We start from the raw sequence: 27,828 nt of genomic DNA on the forward strand, positions 1-27,828 counted from the left end.
TTATTTTTGCACTTGCCTTCTGTGGTTTGCCATCTGATTCAATAAATGGGTGTGTTAAGTTATTACGTTCAGCCCACATAGGGAGTCCAGACACCATTGTTCTTCACCAGCGATGAGGAAACACCTATTCCGTCCCCATCTGCACACTGAGCACTGAGAACGCTGCACTGCTGCATTGTCTCTGTGCCTCACAGTCACAAGAAAGCAGTGCAGATACCCAAAGCACTTTACTCTTGAAGAAAAGAGGCTTCCCTTCTGTGAAAGTTCAAAGCCACTGAGGCATTACAGTGAAGATTCTCTACAGGATGCCAGTCTCAGCCCCTAGTACAACTGCAGATGTGGCCAGGGAGTTCCCAAAACCACCCTCAAATTTAATAATTAGCTGTAAGGACTCATGGAATTCACCGGAAACTGTCGTATTGAAGCTAGCCAGGGAAGCCATGCACAGGACAGAGTGTGGAGAAGTTCCAGAAGAGAAGCTTCTGTTGTCATTTCCCCGTGGTGCTAATACACCAGCCTCTTGGAACTGTCGCCATCAATTGCATAGACTCCCACCAGCAGCACAGCTCACTCAAGCCCCCACTGGATAGTGCTGGGGATCCACTATCCAGAATGGTGATCCTAACTGTCCACAGAGTGGGCTTGAGGCTCTAGGACCTTCTGATGGTCACCCAAAGGCCCTATCCTCAGTTCAGTTACACTGTCAGTCTTTATGGTGGGCTAAGAACCTTAAGACAAGTTGGGTGTGTGGCAAGACTCGGCCTTGTTATATGGTTAGCTTCTCTGGTAACCTAAGGTCTTCAGCGAGAGAGAGAAAGCTATCATTTTAAAGCCTTAAAGAAAACCTCCCAGACACTGAAGTCAAAGGGCAGAACACTCTTGAATAAAGTTAATTTCTTTAACACATGTTGTTAGTTTCTCTTAAATCTTTGATTTGGAGCACTTACCTCTGCTTTATTTCCTCATTATGGATGTACCTATGCCTTTGCTATTTGGAAGGTCAAGAGATACTTATTAAAGCAGAGGATGATAAAGCTAGTTTATCTGTGAATATGTGGAGGCAAGGGCTGTAGAAGAGGGTGTGGGATGCAATATGGTTCCTAGTAAAAAAAAAAAAACAGACATCAAGATTTAGTACAAGCTGGAGATACACGTGGCAACAACTGAGACCAGGACATATAAAGAGAGGCAGTAGTGAAGAGAGGACTACCACCAAGTTCAAGTACTTGCCTTTGAGGGGAAAGGCACAGACATTTTTTAGCCTCAGGATGAATACATGAAGACAAGCCTTCACAGTACCCTTAGAGGCAGTCCTCAGCACTCCCAAATCCTACATCATCAACTGTCTGCTGACTGCACAACCAGACCTCTATCACCATTAACCTCTGTGTTCCCAGTAAAAATCCAGTAGCATCTATGAATTATTTGTTTAAAGGTGTTTATTGGGAGGGCCAATAGAAATAATCTGATTGGGGAAAGAGAAAAGGTGACTTATAAATAGCAGTTTCCTCTGGAATTCAAACATTCCATCTTACTAGGGGTGGGGGTGAATAATGGAATGTTCTAAGGGGAGGTGAAAGAGTCCATCCTACAGGAAAGCTCACAGAATACAAAGTGTCCTCCAAAGTTTCAGGAAGTCCCTGAAACTGACAGTCAGCCCCTCCCCTCTTAAGCACACACAATCTGGGACTGCTGAGAGACACTCTCGAACAGCCAAGCAGCCTGCAAGAAGCAGAGGCCAGCCTAGATATCTGGAAGAGGTGCAGACCAACTGAGCTATGAGGACAAGATGCTCTCCAGCCTGTTGAGCTGCCTGGATGTGCAGTGTGCTCCACATTTTCAGCCTTCATGAGCCATCACCATGCTGGGACAAGACTTCAGTGTTGCAGCTCTTTGGGGGGATCATTTCTGCTCCTCTAAAGGACCCCAGTAAAATTCATTGGTGGTTATCTGTACTTTGGTCTGTTGTGAGTTCCCTACTTGGGCTGTGTGGTATTTGGTCACATCTCCTAGAGAATAGCATGGAACTTCTGTTTCCCAACTACGCTGACCCTTCCAGGATACACTATAGCAAAAAGGGGGGGGGGCACACAAGACCTAACTACTTCGATCCCTAATCATCCCCATTTACCTGTAGGATAGTAACCAGTAACCTAGAATTGGAGAGTTAAAAACCTGTTTGATATATTCGCTTAGCTGCTAACAAATGCGACTTGGGCAATTCAGTTACACTTTCTGTGTCTCTGTTGTTTTGACTCTAATTTGATAATATGAATATTATGAAATACATTTATGATATAAATATATATATGAAATAAGAGTAATAATATGAACTCTTCCATACAGTGGGTAGGATCTTGAAAGAGGTAACAAATGGGAAAGCACTTTGTTTGGTTTTTTTTTCACTACTATATGAATATTTCATTATTAGCTGAACACATTGGAAAAAGTAGCTTGCTCTATCTATCTATCTATCTATCTATCTATCTATCTATCTATCTATCTCTCCCTGTCTCTTTCTTCATGTGTGTATACATTATTTCTTGAAAGCAAAATGTTCTACACAAAATAATAATGCTTCAAAATAGTTCCATTAAAAATGCTTTATGCCTACATGTTTTTCATCACCTGTTTTTCTTTTATTTTTGAGATTAATAGAATTACATCATTTCCTCATTCCTCCCTTTCCTTTCCTCCCTCCAAATCCTCCCATCAATCCTCTTTATCTCTTTCAAATCCATGGCCAATTTTTTCATTAATTGTAGTTATGTGCATATATATGCAAATATATACATATATAGTCCTTTTGAGTACATAGGAATCTACATGCCCTTCCATGAACCACCGATCACACTAGCACATTGTTGGAGACTCTGAAAAGTCCACCAAAAGAGGACACTATCAGGAGCCACATAACTCATTACTTCACAGGCTTACCTAAACACAGAAGCTTCAATCCATCTTCCATGGCTTAAAATACAAAAGAAGAGGTGATCCAGAAAATAGACATTGAGAAATATAGCACACAAAGCAGAGTGTTCTGTTCATATTTTTAAATATAATGATAATAAATAACATCCTATGCATTTAGCACTGTATTTGCTTGACCTCTGCCTGGAGTACTGAAAAATCACTGTAAAAATGAAAAAGAGAGATGCACTCAACTCTTATCAAAAAATCTAGCTTAACACAGACTACACACTTAGTATCAGTGAATCTCACTTCTAATCACGTATTTAATCAGTTCAGACCAACTGGCTATCTACTCTATACCATCTCCAAAATCTAAAAAATAACTTAAGTTAGGAGCAAATTTCCTATCTGAGAAAAAGAAAAAAAAAAAAAAAAAAAGAAAAATGAAAAAAAAAAAAAAAAAAAAAAAAAAAAAAAAAAAATAACAACAAGAAAACAAAAGAAAGCATGACCAGGATTTCCTGCTATACAAGGAATGTATGGTTTTAAAAAGAGCTAGGCATAAAACTGTCTAACCAAACCAAGCGCTGTTAGTGTACTTCTCATTCATTATCCTCAGAAACACCTGAACTTGAACAAAGTCTCCCCCTACCACACAGACTTATGGAAACTTATGCATTTCTAACTCAGATGCACTCTCCCAAAGAGCAGTGAATGTGGAGGGTTGATTTGTGCAATAAAACATGTTCTCTTTGCTTTACTCAGTTCTCTTTTCAAATCACACCCATTGTGTTCTCAAGAAAATATGAGAGGGAGACTAGAGATATGACTCAACCGTTAGGAAGACTTGGTGCTTTTGCAGGGGACCCAGAGTCAGTTCGTAGCACCCATATGACAACTCATAGCCAACCATCTGTGACTCTACTTCCAGGGGATCTGATACCTTCTTCTGGCTCCTCAGGCACCAGGCATGCACATAGTAATCCCCATATACATAAAATGGATGGATAGATGGATAGATGATAGATAGATAGGTAGATAGATAGATAGATAGATAGAGAGAGAGAGAGAGAGAGAGAGAGAGAGGTAGATAGCCTCAAGATACATTGTATTCTTTCATGAAATTGTGAATAACAAAAATATTGTTGAAAATAAAATATGGTATTTAAGTTCCAGTTAATATATTAAAAAGAACATTTTCATCTTATTTTGTACCTGATTCACTAAAGTGAGCTTGATTTAATATGTGATAAAGCAAAAATACACAACTTGATTGCAAGAAGAAACTGAGAAAAAATGGTTATGTAGGGTTTGGCTGCCTTCATGGTCTGACATTTTCTTTCACTTTGGAATGCTGTAACCTTTCATCATATTGCTGTATCATGTAAAGACATATTTTCACATAAACTTCCCCATCTCCATCTTTTGTGGCACTGCGTATCCAAACAGCTGTGATCTGTCCTGTCCAGCTTGGCAACAGTGTGGAATGGGTATGACATTCCCTCTCATTGCCATACCTCCCACCATGACCTGCGTCCTATGTCAGTTTGAATCTGTTTCAGAGAACACCATTCATTCCATTATTAGCCTTTTTTTCATGTTTCTATAAGAACAAAGTATACTTTCAATAACACAGGTCAACATACGTCTGTACAGTGAGCAAAACTCAAGTGAACACAATAATTCACCTCATACTTTTACAGAAACGTTGTTGCCCAGCACGGGTCCAGGATTAAACACTAAAAATGAAATAGGGTATCTGATATTCATTCAGTTGTGAACTCATTACCAAGTCACCACTAGCTTGGAAGCATGCCTTCAACAATTGAGTTCTTTGAGGGACACTTCATATGCAAACCATACAGGTTTGTCTCTCCCTAAACTCATGCTGAACTCTTCATTATGAGATATTAAGAGATGGAACCATTTGGATCTTTGAAAAACTGATTCTGAATCTGGTCTAGTGAATGGACTGACACACCCATATGTGTAATAAGTTAAGACACCACTGAGTTAATGAATTGGCCGGTTTAGTGGATAAGTTTCTCATACTCTTTATCCCTACACATGATGCTCTGTGCTATCTTCAAGTAAGATGGTTATCACCAGACATGGCCCCTCACTCTTGAACCAGAACCATGAATCCAAAGAAAACTCCTTTAAAAAAAAATAATTTACCAATCACTAGTATTGTGTTTTCAGCAACAGAAAGTGTGTGAAGATCTGTGTTATCGGTAAAATAAGAATACTAAAGACACAGGATTGTGAGCATTTCCAACAAGCACAGATGTATAAAGCACACAGCATAGCTCATAAAAAGCATGGCTTCTGGGTTACCCATAATTGTCATTATTATCAACATTCACCACATTCTACTTCATCACTAATTACACCCTGTGGAATCAAATAACCCTGGATGGTGCTGTGTATTCTCCCCTGAGACTGTCATATTTGCAAATATCAAGTAATTACAGTGCAGCCTCTTTTCAACTGTGGCTTATGATCGCTAACAATGGCTATGGAAAGCACATCCTCAAGGGTACACAGCAACGTTCTTCCAAAGCTTTGATTTCCAAATTACATTAGGATAGTAAACCCCATGCATGGAGTCCAGACAGCAGCTTCTTCTCCTGGGCACATGGAAGGACACAGATCTTAATTTACTACCCTCAGAAACAGTTTACCCAGTTCCTCTACCATACATCCCCATGGCTGTCAGTGTTGCCCCAGCCTCTGTCTAGTTATAGAATGAAGACTGTGGTGACTTCAGTGCAGATGAGTCCATTCTTTGCTGAGAGCTTAGGGCTCTAAGACAAGCCATCTTTACTTGACAAACAAAATAAGCACAGATTTTTACCAGTGTAAACTGCTGGCTCATGTTAAGACTGTATGTCAATTTATCTCCACAATATAACCTGTCATTACTTCATTTTGTAACATCTGCTAGCAATGCTCATTTAAGTGTGGCATTTTGAAGTGTTTTAAATGAATGGTTTTTTCCATTCTTTTCAAAAATCACCTTCCCAGACTGATTTTATAATTCAATTAAAATAAGCCACCCACTTCCTTTAGCAGGACTTGTTCTTTATTACCCCCTGCCATGTTCCCCTTTGCCCTGTTACAGCCGGCCAACTGCTGAAATGAAGCAGAAGATGAAGGGGCCATGTTTGCCGAGATTCCCATGCTGCTTTGCAATGCTGCAGCAACACAATACCACAAGCTGAGCTGCTTAAGCAACAAAAACAAATCCCAGGGCTTTGCTCTGTAAAATCAGAAAAATAATGCCAAGTGCGGACAGCCTGAGGGTTAACTGAAAACATATTTCACATACATGGCATAGGACTGCCTCAAGCGCTGGGGTTAGAACTTGGAGACCAGCATACTGCCTCCTAAGGGCTATGAAGGTAAGTCTCACTTCTGGACATTTGTTGGAAATGTTTGGTATTTCTTGGCATATACAACCATTGTTTTGATCAGTCTTCGTTTTCTTATGATGGTCTCCCTGGGTGCATGTACCTGTATTCAAATGTTCCCTCTTTTAGAACATTGCCAGTCATACTAGGTTCAGTATGAACTCATCTTACTTAATTATATCTGTAGCAAACCTCTATCAAAATAAGATCACATTATAAGCCGGGCGGTGGTGGCACACACCTTTTATCCCAGCATTCAGGAAGCAGAGCCAGACAGATCTCTGTGAGTTTGAGGCCAGCCTAATCCAGGACAGGCACTACACAGAGAAACCCCGTCTCAAAAAAAAAAAAAATCACATTATAATGTACTTGGATTTAGGACTTGAATATAGGAAAAGTGGCAATGGGGGACATAATTCAACCTACAGCACGGCTCAAATAAATAGTGTTCTTAAGAAATCCCTTCAGCCCAGCTTTCTATCCATCAGTATTATACAGTCAATACAGCTCCTTGGCTGGACCCTGTCTCATGGTCAGCTGTACCTGTGACTCAGTCTTCTCTGAGATTTGCTCAGATTCTCCAGTGGGGTAACTGAAACAGCTGGAGCCTTTCTCCCTCTCATGAGAGCTCCCCCTCTAGGATCCTCGGGGCATCTACAGCAAATAGGAAGTAGTACAGCTTGGACGCTGCTTTTTGGCATATAAATCACACACATTATCCCTTAGGCCTCTCACAAATAACAACCTGACATACATCACACCACACAGCCACACTTAACACTGTCAGAAGGGCATCCCAGCTTCCAGGTTAAGCTCACAAACTCTGAGACCAGAATATAGTACGTATGGACGTCATGTGTCCTACATCTTTGCTATTTGCTCTTAGACCAGTCTCTATGACTCCATAATACACAAAGGTGAGGTAAGAATAGTTATTCCATAACCTTTACATCACTGGTAATTTAATGTATATATAAAATTCTGAAAATACTGTGGGAACACTGTTGGAACTCAGGAAAGCTGAAGTTTTTATTTTTCTCCTTAAAAATGATAATGCTGAGGTTGGAAATGTAAACACCTTCTCCAAGACAGCAACAGCTAGTCAACAATGAGGCCCAGCCTCAGCCTCAAACTGCCTGAGAACTTCCCAGACATCATTCCAAAAACTTCTTATGTTTAATATATCTAAACACCACATTTAAAGACGGCAAAGAAACATTTGTGACTTCTTCTGTAAGTACTGGAAATAGAGAAACAACCAGTGATGCTGCATGTTCAAGACACCCCAACTTGGACTGGGAAGATGGCCCAGCAGTTAAGAATCCTAACTGCAGAATCCCGAGAATGGGAATTGGAATTTCAGACCTGAGGAAAAAAATCCAGGCCTCCCATACAAGCTATAAACCCAGTTCTGAAAGGGTCGATACAGGAGTGCTGGGAGTTACCAGGTTCAAGTCTAGCTGAGAAAAGGGAGGCACCAGGTCCAGGAAGAGATCCTGCTTCAGGGAAGTAAAAGAAGAAAGAAGATATCCAGACGCCCTCTTCTGGCCTCCATATGTTCACATGCATGTACATTAACATACATACTACATGCGGGGGGCGGGGGGAAATCAATCAATGAATCAACCAATCCTCAACCGCAGGACTGTATTGTTCAGAAACTGAATTTGGCAATAGAATTATGAAGAATTTCATCGGTTAATTCTCTGTATTTAAAGTCCGAACGCACCAGGTTTGGCTGTAAGTTAGTGGCCTGATGTGGCTGCTTCTTGTGCACCACTTTCTGTAGCCAAGAGAACTGTGGCTTATACTTCTTATGTCTGTGGAAAACATACTAATGTCTCTACCAAATCTCATATGATTATTCTGTTTATCTTTAAGAACTGTATTTTGTACTTACAAGCATTTTTGAGAAACCTTTCCTCCCCTTCTGGTATGACATAGATGAACAGCCGCCTCTTTCTCTTAGCACAGAACCATCCTCTGTCATGGCAATGGTGAGCTGCATAATAGTCATAGGTTTTCTGCTCTCTATTTCCCACCAGACTAAAACTAAACCATTTGTTTTCTCCTCTGAAATATCTAGTGCACAGTCTGTTATATAAATATTTACTAAGTGGGAGACTTGATAGAAGGCTGATTGACAGACAGAGTGAATAAAGAAATATATGCATAGAAAATAAGGACACTTAGAAGCCTATGTTAGTCACATTATCATTTTGCTTGACTTCTGACCCAGAGAAAAGGAAGAGGGTAGAGATGTGGAAATGAGGTGTGACTTTGTGTGTGAAATTACTCAGTTCCTGTAACTCCCAGTTCTCTCTGAAGCCATAAAATTTCAAAGAGAGTAAACTTCACTACCAGGATCTAGTTTGATTTGCATGTGTTCAAATCTTCAAAGTATTCCTTTTGATTTCTTTAATCAATAGTTATTTCAGAAAGCTCTTCATTGCTTCCTAATTGTCCAAATTCATTTTTTCATTTGCTTTATGAGAGCCAGGTTTTTTCAAATGAGTTAAGTAGATCAGCAATTTTAGAATCATTATTAACTTCAAGTGTTGTTCTCACTTATTAGCATGTTTCCACTCTCGCTAGGACTACAGTCTTTTCTCCATTTTATAAAGGCCAAGTGGCTTATTTTCAGAGTTCTCTCTTCCCATACACATTGATAACACCAACTTCACTCCAGGCTACAAACTCTTTTTACAGTGACCCTAATGATCTGAGATAGGCATCACATCTTTGATTCTGAGTGAAGATGTGAGGATTCTCTTAAAAGTCAATGTCAAAAATAAATAAATAAGACTTATCAGAATTTTAACCCACAACCACACACACACACACACACACACACACACACACACACACACACACACACACACTGATCCTCAAGTATACAAAAATTTTAACTGAACATAGTCATTGACCCCCAACAATCCCACAGCTGGGACATTCTTCACAAAATGTAAAGCACAATATTATCACAAGCCTAATTATTGTGCCAAAAACTAGGATAAAATTTGGAACAAGTGTTTATCACCCAATAGTTACTCAAAATTGTGTGGTACACTGATGTACTAGACACAGCTGGCTGTGTACAAGTCAGGAAGCCCAGGAAAAGACACAACAAGGGTTCAACAGCAGACAATGAGGGAAAACACGTTAGATGGGAAGAAAGAAGAGATGGAAAAACCAAAAGGGCCTTCATTAAGATCCTGTGTGTAATATGATCCCACATGTATACATTTTCATATCTGTGTGAACATAAATGTGTATGGGGATGCCCATCATGGTTATCTGCAGGCAGCAGCAGTTCTTTATAGTTTTAGTTTGCTGTATTACATTGACTGGGGCTTTGTAATAATTGGAATGTTTTTAATGTTTCAACATCTGAGTGATTTCTTATATGTAATTACAAATACAACATTAAAATTATTTTACTGTAATATATATGCATATATATGTGGGGGTGATGGGGATGTCGTTCTGTATGCTGTGAATATGTATTGTTCTGATTGGTTGATAAATAAAGCTGTTTGGCCAATGATGAGGCAGAATAAGGTTAGGTGGGACATTCTAACTGGAGAGGGAGAGGAAGGAGAAAGACAGAACAGAGAAACACTGCCAGCCGCTGCCAGCAGGAACAAGATGTAAAGATACTGGTAAGCCACAAGCCACAGGGCAAAATACAGATTTATAGAAATGGATTAACTTAAGTTAGCTAGCAAGAAGCCTGCCATGACCATAGTTTAAAAATAACATAAGCCTAAGTGTGTTTATTGGGTCTGAGCAGCTTCAGGACCATGGGGCCATGGGAGTTGGGCAGGACCAAGAAAATTTCCAGCAACAGGGGGGCAGATGCCACACATAAGAACTCCAGCCCCTAGAGAAGCATTAGGGATGAGCCTGCCTCACCAGGCTATAATCAGCCTGCCTAGTGGGCTTTGTCCTATTCGCTACATTTTACAAAGAGCTTTTGTCAATTTGAGCTTCTCATCTTTTAAAACTCAGCTAGTGTAATTTCTTCTTAATGGGGTTCTCCGCCTGTTCCTCAACTGCTTGATTTCCTAGAAAGTCTTCAAAATTTCTCCATGAAAACCACCTTAGTTTATACAGTTAGGAGTGCCTCATTTTGATGGGGGAAATACAACCCCATGCAGAAGTCTAAACATCCACTCTCTGGGACCTAGCCCCTCAGGGTTTGTTGATTCCTTTTAAAATTCACCAAGTGTCCTAGAGCAGGAGAGAAACAGTGTTAGCGTGTAAGGGAAGCAGCCTGGACAGTGGTGCTGTTGGTAGCAGCAGGGACTCCTGACAGGAATTTTGTATGTTGATGTTATCCCTTGGCTCTGGAGATGTCATGGTGCACAGACAAGCTTGTGCAAAAGACAATCTTTCTTCCTATGTTTGAAATTATCCAGTATTTTCACCAAGCCAAAACTACAAAAATGAAAATTTTAACTGTTTGGATTTCAGAGAGCACCTTAATTACTTTGGTGTATGGCAGCTGGTAAGTTAGAATAATCAAAATATTCAAGTACTGGTGTAAAAGATAAAGAATAACTTAGTCCAGGTATAACTGGGACATTATATCTTTACCATATTCTCTTTTGTTATCTTTGTCCTCTGGGACCTGATGTCCTGCAAGATTTGCTCCTAAAAACAATGCATTTATAAATTAATAACTAATTATGGTTTTTAAAGAAAACCTTTGATGAACTAGTAACATCTGTAATTCCCCACCAAAATTATGGGTCAAAATAAGGAAACCTTTAGTTCCAATTTAGTTGAAAACTTTTACTTTATTTAAAGTCAAAGAATGGACCCATGTGTGAATTTTTTTGTTGTTGTTTTTCTAAAACATTGGGAAATAGTAACGATACAAGCTGGAGCTCCAAAGCCTCCACCGATCCCTGTCTCCAAATCAGTCCTGTGGTCCAAGTGTGAGATCACTGAACATCAGCTTTATCTTAATTCATATATTCTTTAAAAGGCAACTTAGAAAAGAATTTGGGAATTCATTTACAAGAACATCTCTGAAGGGACCCACGGGAGATGGGAGCACTGTCCTTAACCACAAGTGTGGAAGAGAAAAAAACACATGAGTGCCAGGACCTCAGAAATTTCACAGATGCACTTTTAAGAAGCCAAGCAGTAGACACAAGAAGGCACACATACCAATTGCTTTAAGTGAAGCTTCATTCTGCAGTAAAGGATAAATCATTGGTCATTTGAAAACTCCTCACACATGAAAATCTTATATATACATGTCCAGTGAGTGTTGACGCTTTGAGAGTCACTCAAGTCTTGACTTCCAGGTTTTGCGATTTTTTTTTTAAGATAACAGGTATAAGATTAGTCAATACTGCTTAACATTACATTCATGATGATTGTATTCTGCTCATTTATGGAGCCCAGAGATCTCACAGAACACCATACCATAGCGGTAGTTTCACGCCATCCTCCTTGAGAGACTTAACATCTGATGTTTCTTTACAAAGTATAGCATCTTGTTCTTGCAATGACCTTTGAACTTCTACGGTGAAGATTTACAACTAAACCACAAAGCATATTTTATGATATTTATTACACTATGGTTCTGGATTTCTGCTTAGTGACTCATTTTCAGTGTTCACCAATTCCCAGAGAGGTAGCCCGCCATGAGTCTACCAGGACACAACTGGCAGACAGTGCCAAATTGTAACAGAATGGTCCTGTTGGTGACTTACCATATTGACAGTGGGGTCCATGAAACCCTTGTGAGCAGAGGCACCGATGATCACCACCATCTGAGCACTGCCTTCCACTGAAATGGGTTCCCAGAGAAGACACAGCTAAAAGGTATGTTCAAAGGAAGGATAGGTGGAGTCGAGAGAAAGAAAGGAAATCATCAGTGTAAGTAGGCATCTTGCAGGTAATATAACATGATCTAGAAATTTCCACTGGCCCCTCTACAGGAAGGTTATTGAAAATTGCCATTGCTAGACAATGGCTGACTATTTGAAGCCTTACAGAATTATCTGTAAGAGCATTCCTGTAAACTTTGCAGAAACACAAATTCTGAGAACCCCTCTAGACCTAGTTAATACAAATCTACCCTTTAACAAGACACCAGATTAGTTGTATTCACATCGAGAGGGAAGAAGTATTGGCATAAAGAATATGCATGGAGAAAGTGACTGTGTGGTCAAAGCGTCTTTACAACAACAACAAAGTCAAACAAAATGCTAATATATAACCAGAGGCAAAGAACTCAGGTAGTTGTTAAACAATAAATATAAATACTTAAAGCTGTCAGTTTCCTGGACTTTATAACATAGTTCTGATGGTATTGTGGGCAGATCTTTTCCATGATCTTAAACCAATCAGCCACAGTAGCCTGACTGTAAACACACTCTTGCCACAGCACTTGACACTGTACCTGCTTAATGTAGGAGGCCTACAACAAAACTTCCCCAATATATTTCAAGAGCAGAAAGGAGGCAGGATGCTGGCAAACTCCCTAAGGTACACAGAGGCAGGAGAGGTGTGCTGTGCTATGGTGCTGCATTGATTAGACTCTGAGGGACTTCACAGTCGCCATAGGCACATAATGCAGGAAAAGGGGCTCACTAAACGGAGTCATCTCTCACAGCCTGGTGAGAGGGTTGCCAAACACCAGACTCTGAAGGTTCTGGAATCCCATCGCCAGAGGTTTGTGAACAGAGTGCAGACCTCATCTGAAATAGGAAGCTGCCTCCAGAGCTCTGCAATTAATCATGACAAGCCCATGGTGAGAAATCCCATCTAGATTTAGAACAGTGATTTCCCTCTGGACTTTTGAATCAGCTGTGGATTACAAATTTGATGATGCAGGAAAGGGGCAAACGGAGAAGTGGGATGGACGTCAAGGAAAGCCTGGTGCCTTTAAATCAACTGTCCTCCACATAGACAGAGCATACAGCAGCTTTCATGGGTCCTCAGCTGCAACCTATCATCGAAACGCTTAACAGAAAGGCTTTTTATATGCATTTTCCCACGTTATGTGTGAGTCATTAGTCTTGAGCAGTGGCTCTCAACCTGTGGGTCACAACCCCTCACAGGGGTCACCTAAGACCACCAGAAAACACAGATACTTATATTACAGTTCATAACTAGCAAAATGACAGTTATGAAGTAGTAACGAAGGTAATCTTATGGCTGGGGTCACCACACATGAGGAGCTGTATTAAAGGGCCACAGCATCAGGAAGGCTGAGAAGCACTGGTTTCAAGCAAAGCTCTGAATCTATGGTGCTTCTTAAGACACTGAAATGGAAGCAAAAGCATTCCCTAACAACAGAACTTGGCAGGAAGAATTACAACTTACAGGAGAGACAGCCTGGTTCATCATCCCATCGGCTCCAACCAGGGCAGCACCTGAAGACAGTCTGGTGTTCTGTGGTATACACCTGCCTGTAGACAGTGTAGTAGCGGGTCCTATGGAACACAGGATAGGAATTAGGAAAATGTATCATTCCTCTGATGACAAAATTGTCATTTCACAATTATAAAAAAATGTCTCCCTCCAGTTCAAATCCTGCCAGATATACTGGGAAATAAACAACAGAGGGGATGGATAGCTATGGTTATACACTTCATATATCGTGCATAACTACTACATCACACATGCAATCAAATAAGGTTTAGGTGTGGGTTGAGGAAGTTTAAGAAAGATATATGTGGGCTGAGAGACAGCTCCTGCAGAAAATTTCCAGCAGCTTACAACTGCCTGTAACTCCAGCTCCAGCGATCTGACACTCTCTCTGGCCTTTGAAGACACAGCATTCACATGCACACACACACACACACACACACACACACACACACACACACACAATTAAAAATAAGAATAAAATCTTTATTTAAAGTGTAAATGCAATGTCAAAAGTTCCTTTAGGATGAAGCAATTACAGTAGGGACAGTCCCAAAGGCCTCTCAGTGTGAGAGGAACAGTCTGCCACAGTGTTGAACTGTCAGCTCACTGTGGCCAAACATCTCAAATCATGCTGATTTCCTTTCTATCAAATCAAAGTTCCATATATGCCTTATCCCTGAAGTTCTAGCTCATTCTTTCCCCTTCATGTACCTTGCCCATGTCCTAGCCCAAATCCTTCATTATTCAAGGTCGATTTCTATTTCCACTTCCTCCAAAGTCTCTCCACATCAGCTCTTTATTGCTACAGAGTTTATTGGCTTCAGCATTGTTTATGGCATTTAATTATTCAACATCTTGAAAAAAAAGCCTAGTATTTCTGTGCATATCTTCCCAATTAGGATATGACTAGATGTATATACAAACAAAAAAAGGGGGGTTATGTTTGGCAAGACACCAATTATTTTCTTACATTGCCTCCCTCCAAATCAGTGCCACATACAGAATTGTTCAACTAGCAAGCTCTTAAGGATAAACATGTGAGGCCTGTGATACATATTCATGTTTGTCTTTCCCAATTCTAAGCATCTACACAGCTGAGGATTTTCTTTGGCTCAAATCACTATTTACAAAATATTAAACCACATTGGGGTAATACAGAAAATTTAAATGAAAAACCATTTTCAAAAACAGTATGTAGGCCTGGAGAAATTTCTTAATTGGTAAGGGTTTCCCCTCTAAGCCAGTGACCCCAGTTCAATCTCTAGAATACACATAAAGAATGGACTCAGTAGTACAGTGTCTATAACCACAGCACTCCTAGGGAGTAGATAGGAGGCAGAAACAGGAGAACTCCTAGAATATCACTGGCCAGCTAAGTCAGCCATGAACAAGAGAGACCTTGCCTCAAACAACATGGAAGGTGAGAACCAACATCCGAGGCTACCCTCTGACCACCACGTGTGTGCCATGGCATGTGCGTGCAGATGGGCGGATGCTCACATGGGCATGCACACACACACAAACACACACACACACACACACACACACACACACATACACACTCCTCTAATCAATAAATCATATATACTACAAGCATATCTACACACACACTCCTCTAATCAATAAATCATATACACTACAAGCATGTGTACACACACAGACACACACACATATACATCCCTCTAATTACTAAATCATACGCATATAGAGAGGCATGTCTCCTGCCTAATGTTTTGGCATATCATTGCTACTGGTTTGTATTAACACATGTATTGAGTACCTTCAGGATATCAGCGTTATGCTGCATGGGTAAACTATGTTTTCAGTACTCTTCATGCTATCCATGTATGCCATTTTTTTTCAACTTTACATACTAAAGTACAGAGAAATATTGAATTTGACTTAAGGCCACAAAGTAAATAATAATTAGGGAAATTTTTCTGACTTAACTGTCATTTAAATATCCTTAATTTAAAATAGCACCACCCAAAGAGTACTTATCTACAGGATAAATACACATATAGTAGGTGCCCGTATTTACAGTTATAAACTATTTAGTCTTGTGTTATAACTGTTACCAGAGTTGTGCAATGGCAAGGCTAGTTACTTATAAACACCCTAACTTTTCACTGCTGACAGTAGTATTAACGAATGCATTAACCTAAAACCACACAATAAACAAATGAAATCTTTATTGTTAAGATTTATCATACATTTAGACACATTTGATTCATTTTCATAAAATCCAACCCATTAGCAAACATTAGCAACAAGAGGCTCTTAGATGTTTTGTGAAACTATTTTAGAACTTTGAAAAAAAAATGAAGTCTACATGAAGCCTGGACCTTTGGAAAGTATTGTGGACACTTGCTTTTCTCTCTCCCCACAGCCTGCTGGGTTGATCCTAATTCAAAGTCCATAATAAAGTTAAAGAGTCTGTGTGTTTCAAAGTGTCCCAGAGTGACAAGGCCAGGTCAGATGCTGGTTCATAGCTGCAGAAACTCTGGATCAAGTTGAGCTAAATTTAGCAAACCAACACAATATCCCTTGTTTCTGTCATGTTTCTGATCTTTAGCTTTCAATGGAGTATCATATCCTGAGGTAAAATTAGTATCTATAACCAAAAATAGTTCATACATAAGCGAGGTCTAACATAAAGTAAGTGTCCATCCCACTGCTGAAGGAAATCGTGTAATTGTGACTGTTCTTTGTAAGTGTACCTTTGCCCCTTTACTTAATTATCCAACCATTTGCTACAGTTCACAGGATAAAGTATTTAGGAATTGATGAAGCGTCTAGTTTTGAGTTCTAATAGTTACAGGGTTAGGACATCACCTTACCTTCTTTCATAAGCCACACACCCCCGTGGGCCTGTACAGCCTTGTTTCCAGAACTTGACGGAGTCTACAAATGCTCGGGTGCATGGGCGTGACAGGCCTATCACCGTCAGCTGCTCCTCTTTGCAAACATTTGGCCTTCACAAGAAGAGAAAGGAGCAGTTACACAAGAAGAAGTGAGCAGCTTTTCTCCATGAAGCATGGGTGTTAACTCATCCATTTTCCATAAAACATTTGTAATGGCTTAGAGAAATACACACAGAAAGTTAACAGGTGAAAATACAGGCAATGTTTTGAAAAGTCCAGGTTCCATGACAATGTACAATTACTATGAGTCAATTAAGGTTAAAAAAAAAATAGTTTATACTATCTCAGGCCAGGAAAAATGAAAACTAGAATAGATTTTGAAGATCAAGAAAATTTTAGAGATATGCAAGTTGTTATATTCCCACATGGTTAAGATAATTGAGTTGCATATTAAGTTCTGAACTCTATGAGAGCCAAAATTTAGAAAGAAACAGAATGTCAGGATTCTCAATACCCATGAAGAAAAAGCAAGCCAATTCATGAAAGAACTTTAATCTTTCCTGCAAATCATTTCTAAGCAGTATTTTCCATCTGTATGTTTAATTTGATTTCATATGTAATATGATGCTTGTTTAAATACAAATAATTTTCAACTTCCATGTCCAAGTTTGCTTCCTGCTTCTGTGGTAAAACAATGACCTAAAGCAACTTGGGAACGAAAGGGTTTATTTGACTTAAAGAGTAGTCCATAACTGAGGGAAGTTGGAGCAAGAACCCAAGACCGGAACCTGGAAGCTGGAAGTGGAACACTGGCTCACTTCCTGTTTCCGGTCAGCCTACCTTCCTGCACAGCCCAGAACCACCAGCCTACAGTGAGCTCCGCCCTCCTCCATCAATTAGCAATCAGTGTGATTGAGGCAATTCCTCAACTTGAGGTTCCATTTTCCCAGGTGTGTCAAGTTGATAATGAAGAATGAACGTCACACTATTCCATTATATGACTCTTGCCTTAAATAAAGTTAATCCAGGTTCATAGGTAAACTTATCATGTACCTATACACTGATAACCTACACAAAGCGCCAATATTATTTACAATCTTTTGTGATTTTAAGAATGCTTTTGGTGATGATCCATTTACTAGCTCAGTGCAGTCTTCAATTAATACTAATTACAGTAGCGAGCTAGGTAAACTGCTCATGCTTTTCATGCCTGCAAGGTCATTTGCAAGCCATACACTGGCTTAGTTGACCTTACTCACAGCCAGCTGAAAGTTAAAAAAAAAAAAAAAATGAACTTTACTTGAGTTGCTGCAGTCAGCTCCTAAAAATCTCTGTGAACTTGCCTAGGGACACAGAATTAACACTGATTAATAAATGTCTAAATGTACGCCCCACACATAACTCAATGACACCGCCCTCACCGACCGCAGCTTCCTTTTATCACTGCTCTCTGTGGTTCTCAGTTTCACCACCTGATTTTCTACAGCCCATTTCTCACATCCACAGACATTTCTAAAAGGTGATTGCTTAGACGTGTAATTGCCAACCTCACCTAGATGCTATAAAGATCACGTGGAACTTCATTTATGAAGTTTACATAGCACATTTTAATACTTTAAATAAATACAAAAATAACAAAGTAAGTATAAAATTGCACCTAAGATACACATTCATAAAATCATCAAGAATTGAGCAGCAAGCCTAAAGAAAATCATAGCTCTTAAGAATCAGCTAATATAGAGACTAAAAGTGTGTGTGCGTGCATGTGTGTGTGTGTGTATCCGTGTATATAAATAGAGACACAAATATATTAATATTTATACATAAATACAAATACATTTTATTTGGTCTTATGGATTTTTATGAGCCAAGTAGCTCAAATGGAATGAGCACAAAGGTCTTTTGTTTAGTTATCAACAGTGTAATATATTACACAGAGTCCCACATTGAATTACAATGTACAACCTCTTCATCCATCTAGCCACCAATCCACTCATTCAAAAATCACTTATTATGTCCCTATACACATAATGGATTGTTTAGGAAGCACTCCACAAAACACAGTATCGGGTCTATGTCATTGTCATAGGAATAGCACTGACCAGGAAGTGATGCTCTGAAACACAGACGGAGGACTAGCCAGTAAAGGGCCCAGCATCAAACGACCCAACAGTGTAGATAAACTGCCCTCAAAAATAAGTAAGGACAAAACAATACCAAAACACAAACAAACAAAAACATATAAAAAGCCAGGCGGTAGTGCCGCGTGCCTTTAATTCCATCACTCAGGAAGCAGAGCCAGGCAGGTCTCTGTGAGTTCAAGGCCAGCCTGGTCTACAGAGCGAGATCCAGGACAGGCACCAAAACTATACAGAGAAACTCTGTCTCGTAAAACCAAAAACAAACAAAAAATAATAATAATTAGGCAGTCGCACTAATCCTTCTCAGAGACTGGCTGAGGGCAACTCCCTCCATAATACTTCAAGCTGAAGCAGAAATGAGACAGAACCAACTTCTAGAAACTATATCAGTTGTCCAGTTAGACTTAAATTGGTAAAAGAAAGGTCCCCCCCATGTGTGCAAGAGCCTGGCAGTATTAATTTCTAACTAAATCACACACTTGTCCAAGGTCACCTGTTACCATCTAAAATACAAGTCACCAACTTCAGACCAAAGCAAACAAGATAATCTAAGGTACCTCCTGCATCCCTGGCAGAATCCCAGCATCCTTTGTTGCTGGAGACAGCATATGAAAAGCCTGATGCGTTGCCAGTGGAATCTGTGCTGGAGGTACCCGAGAATGAGGACAAGGACATCAATCCCCCTCCTCCTGTGGGCCAGGGAGAAAAGAACCCTTGTGTCCCGAGGGCAGAGTTTAATGTCATGTTCTCACCCATCCAACTGTTACTAGTTCTTGTAGTCCTCCTACTCTATTTGTTCTTTATGATTTTCTTTCTCTCTCCTGCGGTGGTTTCCATGACATTAGAAATGATATTGAGATGTGACAGTGGCAGGAGTGAGAGCTGCTCTGCAGGTCATGGGAAAACCCAGAAGGCTGGGGGCAGAAAACTGTAGATGGAGTGACACATAGATAGGATAAAAGACAAGAGTTGTCCAGAACTAGTTAGAAGACAACTTGACAAATTACAGAGAGATGAAGAAGGACTTTGGCTGAGAGGAAGTTGGCAGTCTAGTACTTTAAACCATTGCTTGTATTTCTGTGCTTTCTGAGAAACAGCAAGTAGATGGCCTCTGGGGTTATTACCTCAGGTGTTCTGATAATTATTAACCTGTGAAAGAATAAGCTTGTATGCTTTGCTTTCTGCCTGGGAACTTCTGTGTGCAATCAAGGGACACGGGGTACACTTTGCTGATTTACAAAAAGAACTTTTGAAACTATTGTAAAGAAACCAATCACCTGTTGAATTTTCTCATTCATTATTTCCTTGTACTGTTACAATAAAAGACTGGGGTTGAGTCAGACTGAGAGAAGAAGGTGGAGAAAACACACACCTCCAGATCTGACAACCAACTTGCACCAACTCCTGTGTCCCAGCCTTTTCTTGTACCTGCCTGACACCCCTGCCCTTCGAGACCCTCGAAACTGCTGAGGCTGGTCCCTGGCACTTTGCTACTTCTGCCTTCCTCTCCCAACACAAAAGCCAGAGATGTTAAGAAAAAATATGGGAGAAAAAAAAGGATATCTGAAACACAGATGGCAACCAACATTTCTATTGTCTTGCTGGGAGCTTGATGCTATTGGAACTACAGTTCTAGTTTGTAATGGCAGAAAGGAGGAGCCAGATGTTGAGGCAATACATAAGGCCAAAAAAAGATTTATTTGTATCCATGTATATATACGAGTTTTAAACTGAGCTGGACTAAGATAGCAAAGTGACTTTAGAATTAGCAAATGATGTGTAATGATGGGAACATGGGCAGCAACTTGACATAATTTATTGATTAGAAAAAATAAATAAATGAATAAATAAATAAATAACCCTGTGTTGTATACCAGCACATTGAGACTTTTCACCAATAGCATGAGTGTCTGATGGGTATAGACATCCCTCCACCTGTTATCCTTGGTACCCAACCTAGAACCAAGAGCCAGCCTTTTGAACATCACCATCTTAGAAGGTCCTTGGAAAAGGAAAGAGACAGAAAGGACAGTTTGTTGTATGATGAAAAATTGCTTTGAGACATTATTATTCTCCTCCTATTACTCACTGGTTTACTCAACACTGCCTCTGCCTAGCTCCACATTCACACCTCAGTGAGTTCTCAGGGAGTCGCTGTACACTGCTGCTTGGCCCTCCCATACCTGCTCTGGTCTACCAAGAGGCCGAACTTTATTTCCAATTGTTTCTGGCCTATCATCATCATCATCATCATCGTCGTCGTCATCGTCGTCGTCATCGTTGTCGTCATCATTTCTTAAAGTATCTTATCTGGCTTTGACAGATATCTTATAAAGTAGAATTACATATACATTCTTTAAAAATAACACTTCCATGAATTTCCAAATTTTTAAGTATATTTTTTTGCTCCACTCTAAAACATTAGTATTTCCAACTCCAAGTTCTGTGGCAATATAAAGAGGGTGTTCAATAGATTATACCCAAATAAATGACTGTATTGTTTTGTCTTTCCAGGAATCCAGTGATCAAGATAACATATCAGTCAGTGCATAGAAAGGGTTCAGAACAGTACTTGGCAGATAATCCATGCTTAGCTACATATTAAGTGTAGGTTTTTATCTCATTAATAACCTGAGGATAAATTTCTCAAAGAAACAGCAATCTAGAAAATTTAATTTTTACATCACTACTGGTTTGCCAAGCAGTGAAACAGATGAAAGTGGATAACGTGTCATTTTCTTTAAAAGAAGAACTTAAAAATGACACTTCCTAATGAAAACACTAATTAAAATTAATAAAAAGGCACCACACTGCTGCTGCTGCATCTGACCCTCGATCCCCTTAGGTGTGCGCAAGCCTGCGCTCTCCAACATTGTGACAGAATTGGGGAACAGGCACTGCCTTTTCTGTCTCCTGATCTGATAGCAGAATGTTCTGGAGTCAATAGACAAAAAGTACAGTGATCTCAAGAGCACCTGAAAAAACAGAGTATCTGGAACTCGGCTTAGGAAGGAACGCACCCTGGCGTTTCTGAAGTTTATTACTGTGTACACTTTCTTCTTTGTTGTCATGAGCTGGATCTCTCCGCAGCTGCAAATTAATTTCCTCTGCTCCCTAAATGAATTACACGTAACTGTTTCTAAAAATGACTACAGCCAAGAAAGTCATTTTCACTTAATAACTAACTATTAATCTCATATTTCTTGGTGTCACTTTAGTATGAAGTGCAGATGAAAATTATGCTAAACATTGCAAATTTATAGCAAACACCAGCGACTGATCTATATTATTATAGATGGTTTATCACCAGAAGCAATCTAAACAAAACTCCATCAGATAGATGTTACAATTTGTATTTATTTCTCCCAGAACTAAATAGTTCCTCAATTTCAGAACCATCATTAATTTCTTATAAATGCAAATCTTTGTTTCTTATTTTAATCTACAATGATTTCACCAAGTCTGCAGAAGATTAGCTTTTACATAGAATATTCAAATAACCATTATAAATGAGATTTGGTATTCCCTGGGCAATCTATTAGCAATGATGCATAGAAGACTTAAAAGGAATGGGTAGTCCCCATTGATCCAGGATGTAATGGGCTTACAATGCACTTCTCCTTCCTTTTAAATGATCACCTTACAATTCAAAATCAACTCATTTATAGAAAATAAATTCAGTATTTGTGAATATCTTTAAATTGCTTTGACTACCTCTGCAATCATCCTATTTTATTATGCATTCTTCAGGGCTCCTGGGAAGATCTAAGTCATTGTATTGATCATAATTAAAGGGAAACTGTAAGAATCTATTTGCCTTACTTATATGGTCACCACCAAGCAAAGATCCATGTGAATCTCACCCTGACCACACAGTCTAGACAATACTAACCACTCAGCCTGTGCCCAGCTCCTTCTAGTTAATCCACAATTCAACCTCCTGAATCCCTGTTAATATCTGTCTGCTTCCAGGACTTCACTAGTGAAATTTCTACAGTACACATTGTTTCCCAGCCCTGTTTCTTCAAACAGAAGACAGAGCCATGTCATTTACAGAAGTCCAGCTAACCATCGCTGCATCACATCTGTTGAATCTGTCTACTGACTCTCCCTGGACTGCTTCCCCCTGGCTCTTCCCCATCTCCTTTGTCTATGTTGAGAAGCTCTTTATGAAGAGTGATTTATATTATCTGTGTTCTTTTTTCTAAAGCATAACTCAATGTATGTTCAACATCATGTCATAAACAGTGGCATCAGTTAGCTCAAACTTAATAGAAATCAAATGCTTTGAAGACACTGTGATGAAGAATTCATGAATTCTCTCTCCAAAATTTCTCTGATCTTGTATGATGTATCAGCACTTCTATTAGGGAACTATACTACAATCAAATGCAAACTGTCCTTGAAGATAATAAAAGAACACTCAGTTCTAGGAGAGGTTAAATGATATTTTCATATTAGAATACAACTTGTACAAACTGGTAGTGTAAGACATGTGTTTACTCTTTATGACGATGTTCCAGATTATAGAAGCCTCCCACTAACCTGAGATTTACTTTGCTCAAAGGAAAATTTGTTTATCAAACACTATAAAATATTAAAAGAATAAAAGAAAGAAGACATATATGACTGCAAGACAACCCATGCTTTTTGATGTGGAAGAATCAATGCTGGTCAACTATGCATGCCACCTAAAGCTCTTTGCATATTCCAATGTAATCCCCATAAAAACTACGGGACATTTTTTACAAAGTGGGAAAAAATCTAATATCCATATGGAACCCAAAGAAAGTCAAAAAATAAACAAAATTCAAAAGTAGTTCAGGCAATGTTGAGCAAAATCAGCAGAGCTAGAAGAATCAAAATACCTGACTTCAAGATACACTACAGAACTACAGTGACCAAACAGGTCTACACTCATCAAAGACACACAGAACAAAAGAACAGAATAAAGAGATCAGATACAAATTCAAGTGCTAAGAGTCAGTTTATTTTCTACAGGGATACTAAGAACAGAGAACAGGGAAAAGGTGATTTCTCCAGTAGATGGTGTTAAAACAACTAGACATACACATACAGAAAAACATCTTTCAAATCTTATCTCACAGCATATATAGACATCAATCCAAGACTGATTTCATTATAACTTGAAATTACAGAACTGAGTCTCTGAGATGACTCAGGGTTTAAAACACTCACTGTCAAACCTGATGATCTAAGTTTAATCCCTGGAACCCACAGGATGTAAGAAGATAACCAACAAACTCCAATTATTCTCTGTCTTACAGATGTGCGTTGCCACACACACACATGCATGCACATGTGTACACACAATAAATAAATAAATATAGTAATGAAAAATAGAGAAGCATTTGAAGCAAAGCTAAGAAGCCAGCTTCAAGGCACTGACCTGGGCAATGAGTGGGGGATGTGAAAACAGAAGCACAGAGAACAGAAGACAAGATGGACCAATAACACATCAACACAAAACCTTCTGTATAAGCAGGAAGGCCAGCAGGGATGGAAGGATGACTCATGGGACAAGGGAAGATTCTCAAACACACATTTGATGAGGGGTCAACAGCTAAACTAAGGAATGAAAACAACCCAAATACAGCAAAGCAAATACCCTAATTAAAATAGTAACAATATATTTCACTAGACATTTTCCCAAAAAAAGACACACAAATGGCCAACAAGAAGACAAAAAAATCAATTATCACTATTCATCAGAGAAATACAAAAAAAAACCCTCAATGAGATGTCATCTCACACTCATTATAATCGTAATTATCATAAAATGAAAGGTAAAAGTGAAGTGTTAGAGGAAGTATGGGCCAGTGGAGTTACCAGAACCTCTCTGCACTGTTGGTAGGGAAGGAAGCAGTACAGTTACCATGAAAAACAAAGAGGAAGGCAAACATATAGTGATGATATGCCCAGCAATCTCATGTCTAGGTTCATGTCTAGAAGTACTGAAGTAGCAAGTTAAAAAGCCATCTGTATTGGCTTGATTGTAGCATTACTCACAATAGCTGAGACACAGAGTCATCTCAGATGCCATGATTGGGCATATGGATGAATAAAGAGAATGCAAGACACACATGTGTATGCACACACACAGAGAGAGAGAGAGAGAGAGAGAGAGAGAGAGAGAGAGAGAGAGAGAGAATATTACTTAGCCTTGATAAGATGGGAAGCTTGTCATTAGTCACAACATGAACTTGGTAGACATTGTGTTATTCAAGATTAGCCTGGTACAAAAAGACAAACTTCGTACATATCACTTAAGTATAGAACCAAAAAAGTTGAACTCACAGAAGTAAAGAGTAGAGTGACATCTGTCAGGGCTTGGGAAAGTACATAAGATATTGATCAAAGGATACAAAATTCAATTAGGCTAGAAGAATTTAGTTCAACATAGTAAAAGTGGTTTCATCAAAATTACTGAGGCAATCCATTATAACTTTTCTTCCTACAAAAAAAATTGAAAAATGATAATTCTGATCTTATTTCTACTTAGTCATTTCAAAAAATTTCCAAACATCACATTGTATATAATAAACATATATAAATATCATATGTCAATTTAAAATAATTTTTAAATAAAAATGCTTAAAACTCAGATGTCATTTATCCTGACATATGAGGAAATGTTGGACAACTCCTCAGGCCCAAAGGTATTTCATCACACACTGTTCTATAAAGGAGACAGATGTGGGATGTCTTTCTGTATGCTGTGAATATGTGTTGCTCCTATTGGTTAATAAATAAAGCTGCTTTGGGCTATGACAAGGCAAGATAAGAGCCAGGCAATAAATCCAAGTAGAAATACAGGGAGAAGGCGGAGTTAGGTGCAGATGCCATCCAGCTGCTCAAGGAGCAAGATGCCAGTAGACCAGTAATGCCACAGCCATGTGGCAAAATATAGACTAGTAGAAATGGGTGAATTTAAGTTGTAGGATCTAGTTAGTAATAAGCCTGAGCAATAGGCCAAACAGTTTGTAATTAATATTAAATCCTCTGAGTAATTATTTACAAGTGGCCACAGGATGGGGCAGGATGCAAAAAAGCCTCCAGCTAGGGAAGACACAATCTGCACACATGAATCTATAAGAATCACTAACATGAGCTTTACATGAAAGAGTCAAGCAAATTAATACCACTTCTGCTGTCCAATCTGAGTCCGAGACACTTCCTGCCCAGAAGCTGGATGCCTTCTATTAAATCTTTCTTGTACAGATTAAGCAGTCTCATCCTTTCTTCAAAGACAAATGCCCTTACTTTTCAACATCATTTTATTTATCAAAATTAAATTAATGCCATGACAATGTAATGCTTATATAAAGGGACATGGGGTGGGAAAAATAGAGAAGGCTTCTAACTGTCCTTAATTACTATGTGAGGTCACCTTCCTAAGGTAGAAGAGTCTAGAGCAGTGGTTCTCATTACCTCCTAAAGCTGTGACCCTTTAATACAGTTACCATGTTGTGATGACCCCCTCACCATAATATTATTTTCACTGCTACTTCTTAAGTGTAATTTTGCTAGTTATGAATCATAATGTAAATATCTGTGTTTTCCCATAGTCATAGACGACTCCTGTGAAAGGGTCATTTGACCTCCACAGGGTCATGACCCCCAGGCTGAGGACTAATGGTCTAAGGCTAAAATTTACCTGTTGTTGTAACTGCATGTACTAGAAACAGGGTCATTTCTATGAGTTTTGCATCCAACATATAGTATTCTCTACGTATAGAGGGTGCTTAGTAAATGGACATTGAATAAATCAGTTTATATGGATATTTTATAATAAACGTTTCTTCTGAAAAACTATTTGGGGAAGTTATTAGTAATCTGTCAGGTCCATTCTTGAAAAGACTTGAAAAATGAGCAGAATGCAATCTCCCCCAGAAACACAGGATTCCAAATAAGGAATTTTTCTTCAAATTTACATTTAAAATGGTCTCTTTAAAAAGAGACATGGAGTTTCTTGAATAGGTCTCTCAAAGCTTGTTGGACATGCAGATCTGGTGTCCAACCTATAGTGCACAGGATGAGAAATTCTAGAGTCTTGGGATCTAGGACTTTACCAGCCTCTAAGTGACTCTAACGTGGGTGCAGTTTGAAAACCACACCCTGCAGATCTACTGAAAACTGGCTTGTATACATCTTCTCCAGTGGTCATAACTGATCACGCCATCTTAACCTTGTCATCAAAACGTGGAAATGGCAGAGAGACTACAGAGAACAAAGAAACAGAACAAGTGACAAAATAGAGCAGAGAGAAACAAAAGACAGTGGCACCAAAGAGGTGTGAGTGAACCCAAGAAAAAGAGCTGGTTTGCATAAATTTAAATTTTTTATTTTATTCTAAAAAGGGCAAAAGACAGATTCATTTTGTCTACATTTGCAGACACGCTATCAAAAAATCTGAAAGCATGAAACATGTACTTACTGCAGCTGACACAGCTCCTGAGACAGTGATGAGTCATAGCTCAAAGTCAAGAACAATTCTCAAACAGTGCCAAGGATCTGAGACCCTGAGCATTGTGACAAGTCCTCCAATTCTTGTTCCAGCCATTCCCCGAAGTTAAAAACCATCGCTCAGCAAGACCCATCCCTGCCCAGAATGTCAGAGGCTCTTTCTACAACCCCTTAGCCTGTCCTTAAAACCACAAGAGGAATAATAAAATAGACCTGAAAGAGGCTTTTGGTTTTCTGGATTACAGATGAGATAAAATGCTGAGTTAATCAAAACCACAGTTTCAAAAGTCCCATCAGCCAAAGCAGGAGAAGTGAAATATAGACATGTATATGTTCGGCTTTCAACATAAATACTAGATGAGAAGTTCTACATAATGGAAACCATATGCAGTGTTCATCTTTGGATAAAAGGCTATGTTAATTGGATAAACATACTATATAATCATCCAGCATTAATTCATTATGATATACTCACTATTTGACTCCCATGACTGGACAACCAGCAAGACCATAACACCACCTACAAGAATTACACTAAGTGCTCCATAAATTTACCTGTCATTGTAATTGCATGTACTAGAAACAGGGTCATTTCTATGAGTTTTGCATCCAACA

At 39.1% G+C, this 27,828-nt stretch overlaps 1 protein-coding gene across 1 annotated transcript in view; it reads right to left on the reverse strand.

Moving 5' to 3' along the window:
- The window catches only part of LOC114695330 (EGF-like and EMI domain-containing protein 1), a 695,481-nt gene that overhangs the window by 610,269 nt on the left and 57,384 nt on the right, over positions 1-27,828 (reverse strand). Inside the window, 3 exon segments of the mRNA XM_037206530.1 lie at positions 12,056-12,160; positions 13,674-13,783; positions 16,562-16,696. Of these exon segments, the coding sequence (XP_037062425.1) occupies positions 12,056-12,160; positions 13,674-13,783; positions 16,562-16,696 (350 nt within the window).

The sequence above is a fragment of the Peromyscus leucopus genome, chromosome 6 (assembly GCF_004664715.2).
Source record: "Peromyscus leucopus breed LL Stock chromosome 6, UCI_PerLeu_2.1, whole genome shotgun sequence".
Lineage (NCBI taxonomy): Eukaryota > Metazoa > Chordata > Mammalia > Rodentia > Cricetidae > Peromyscus > Peromyscus leucopus.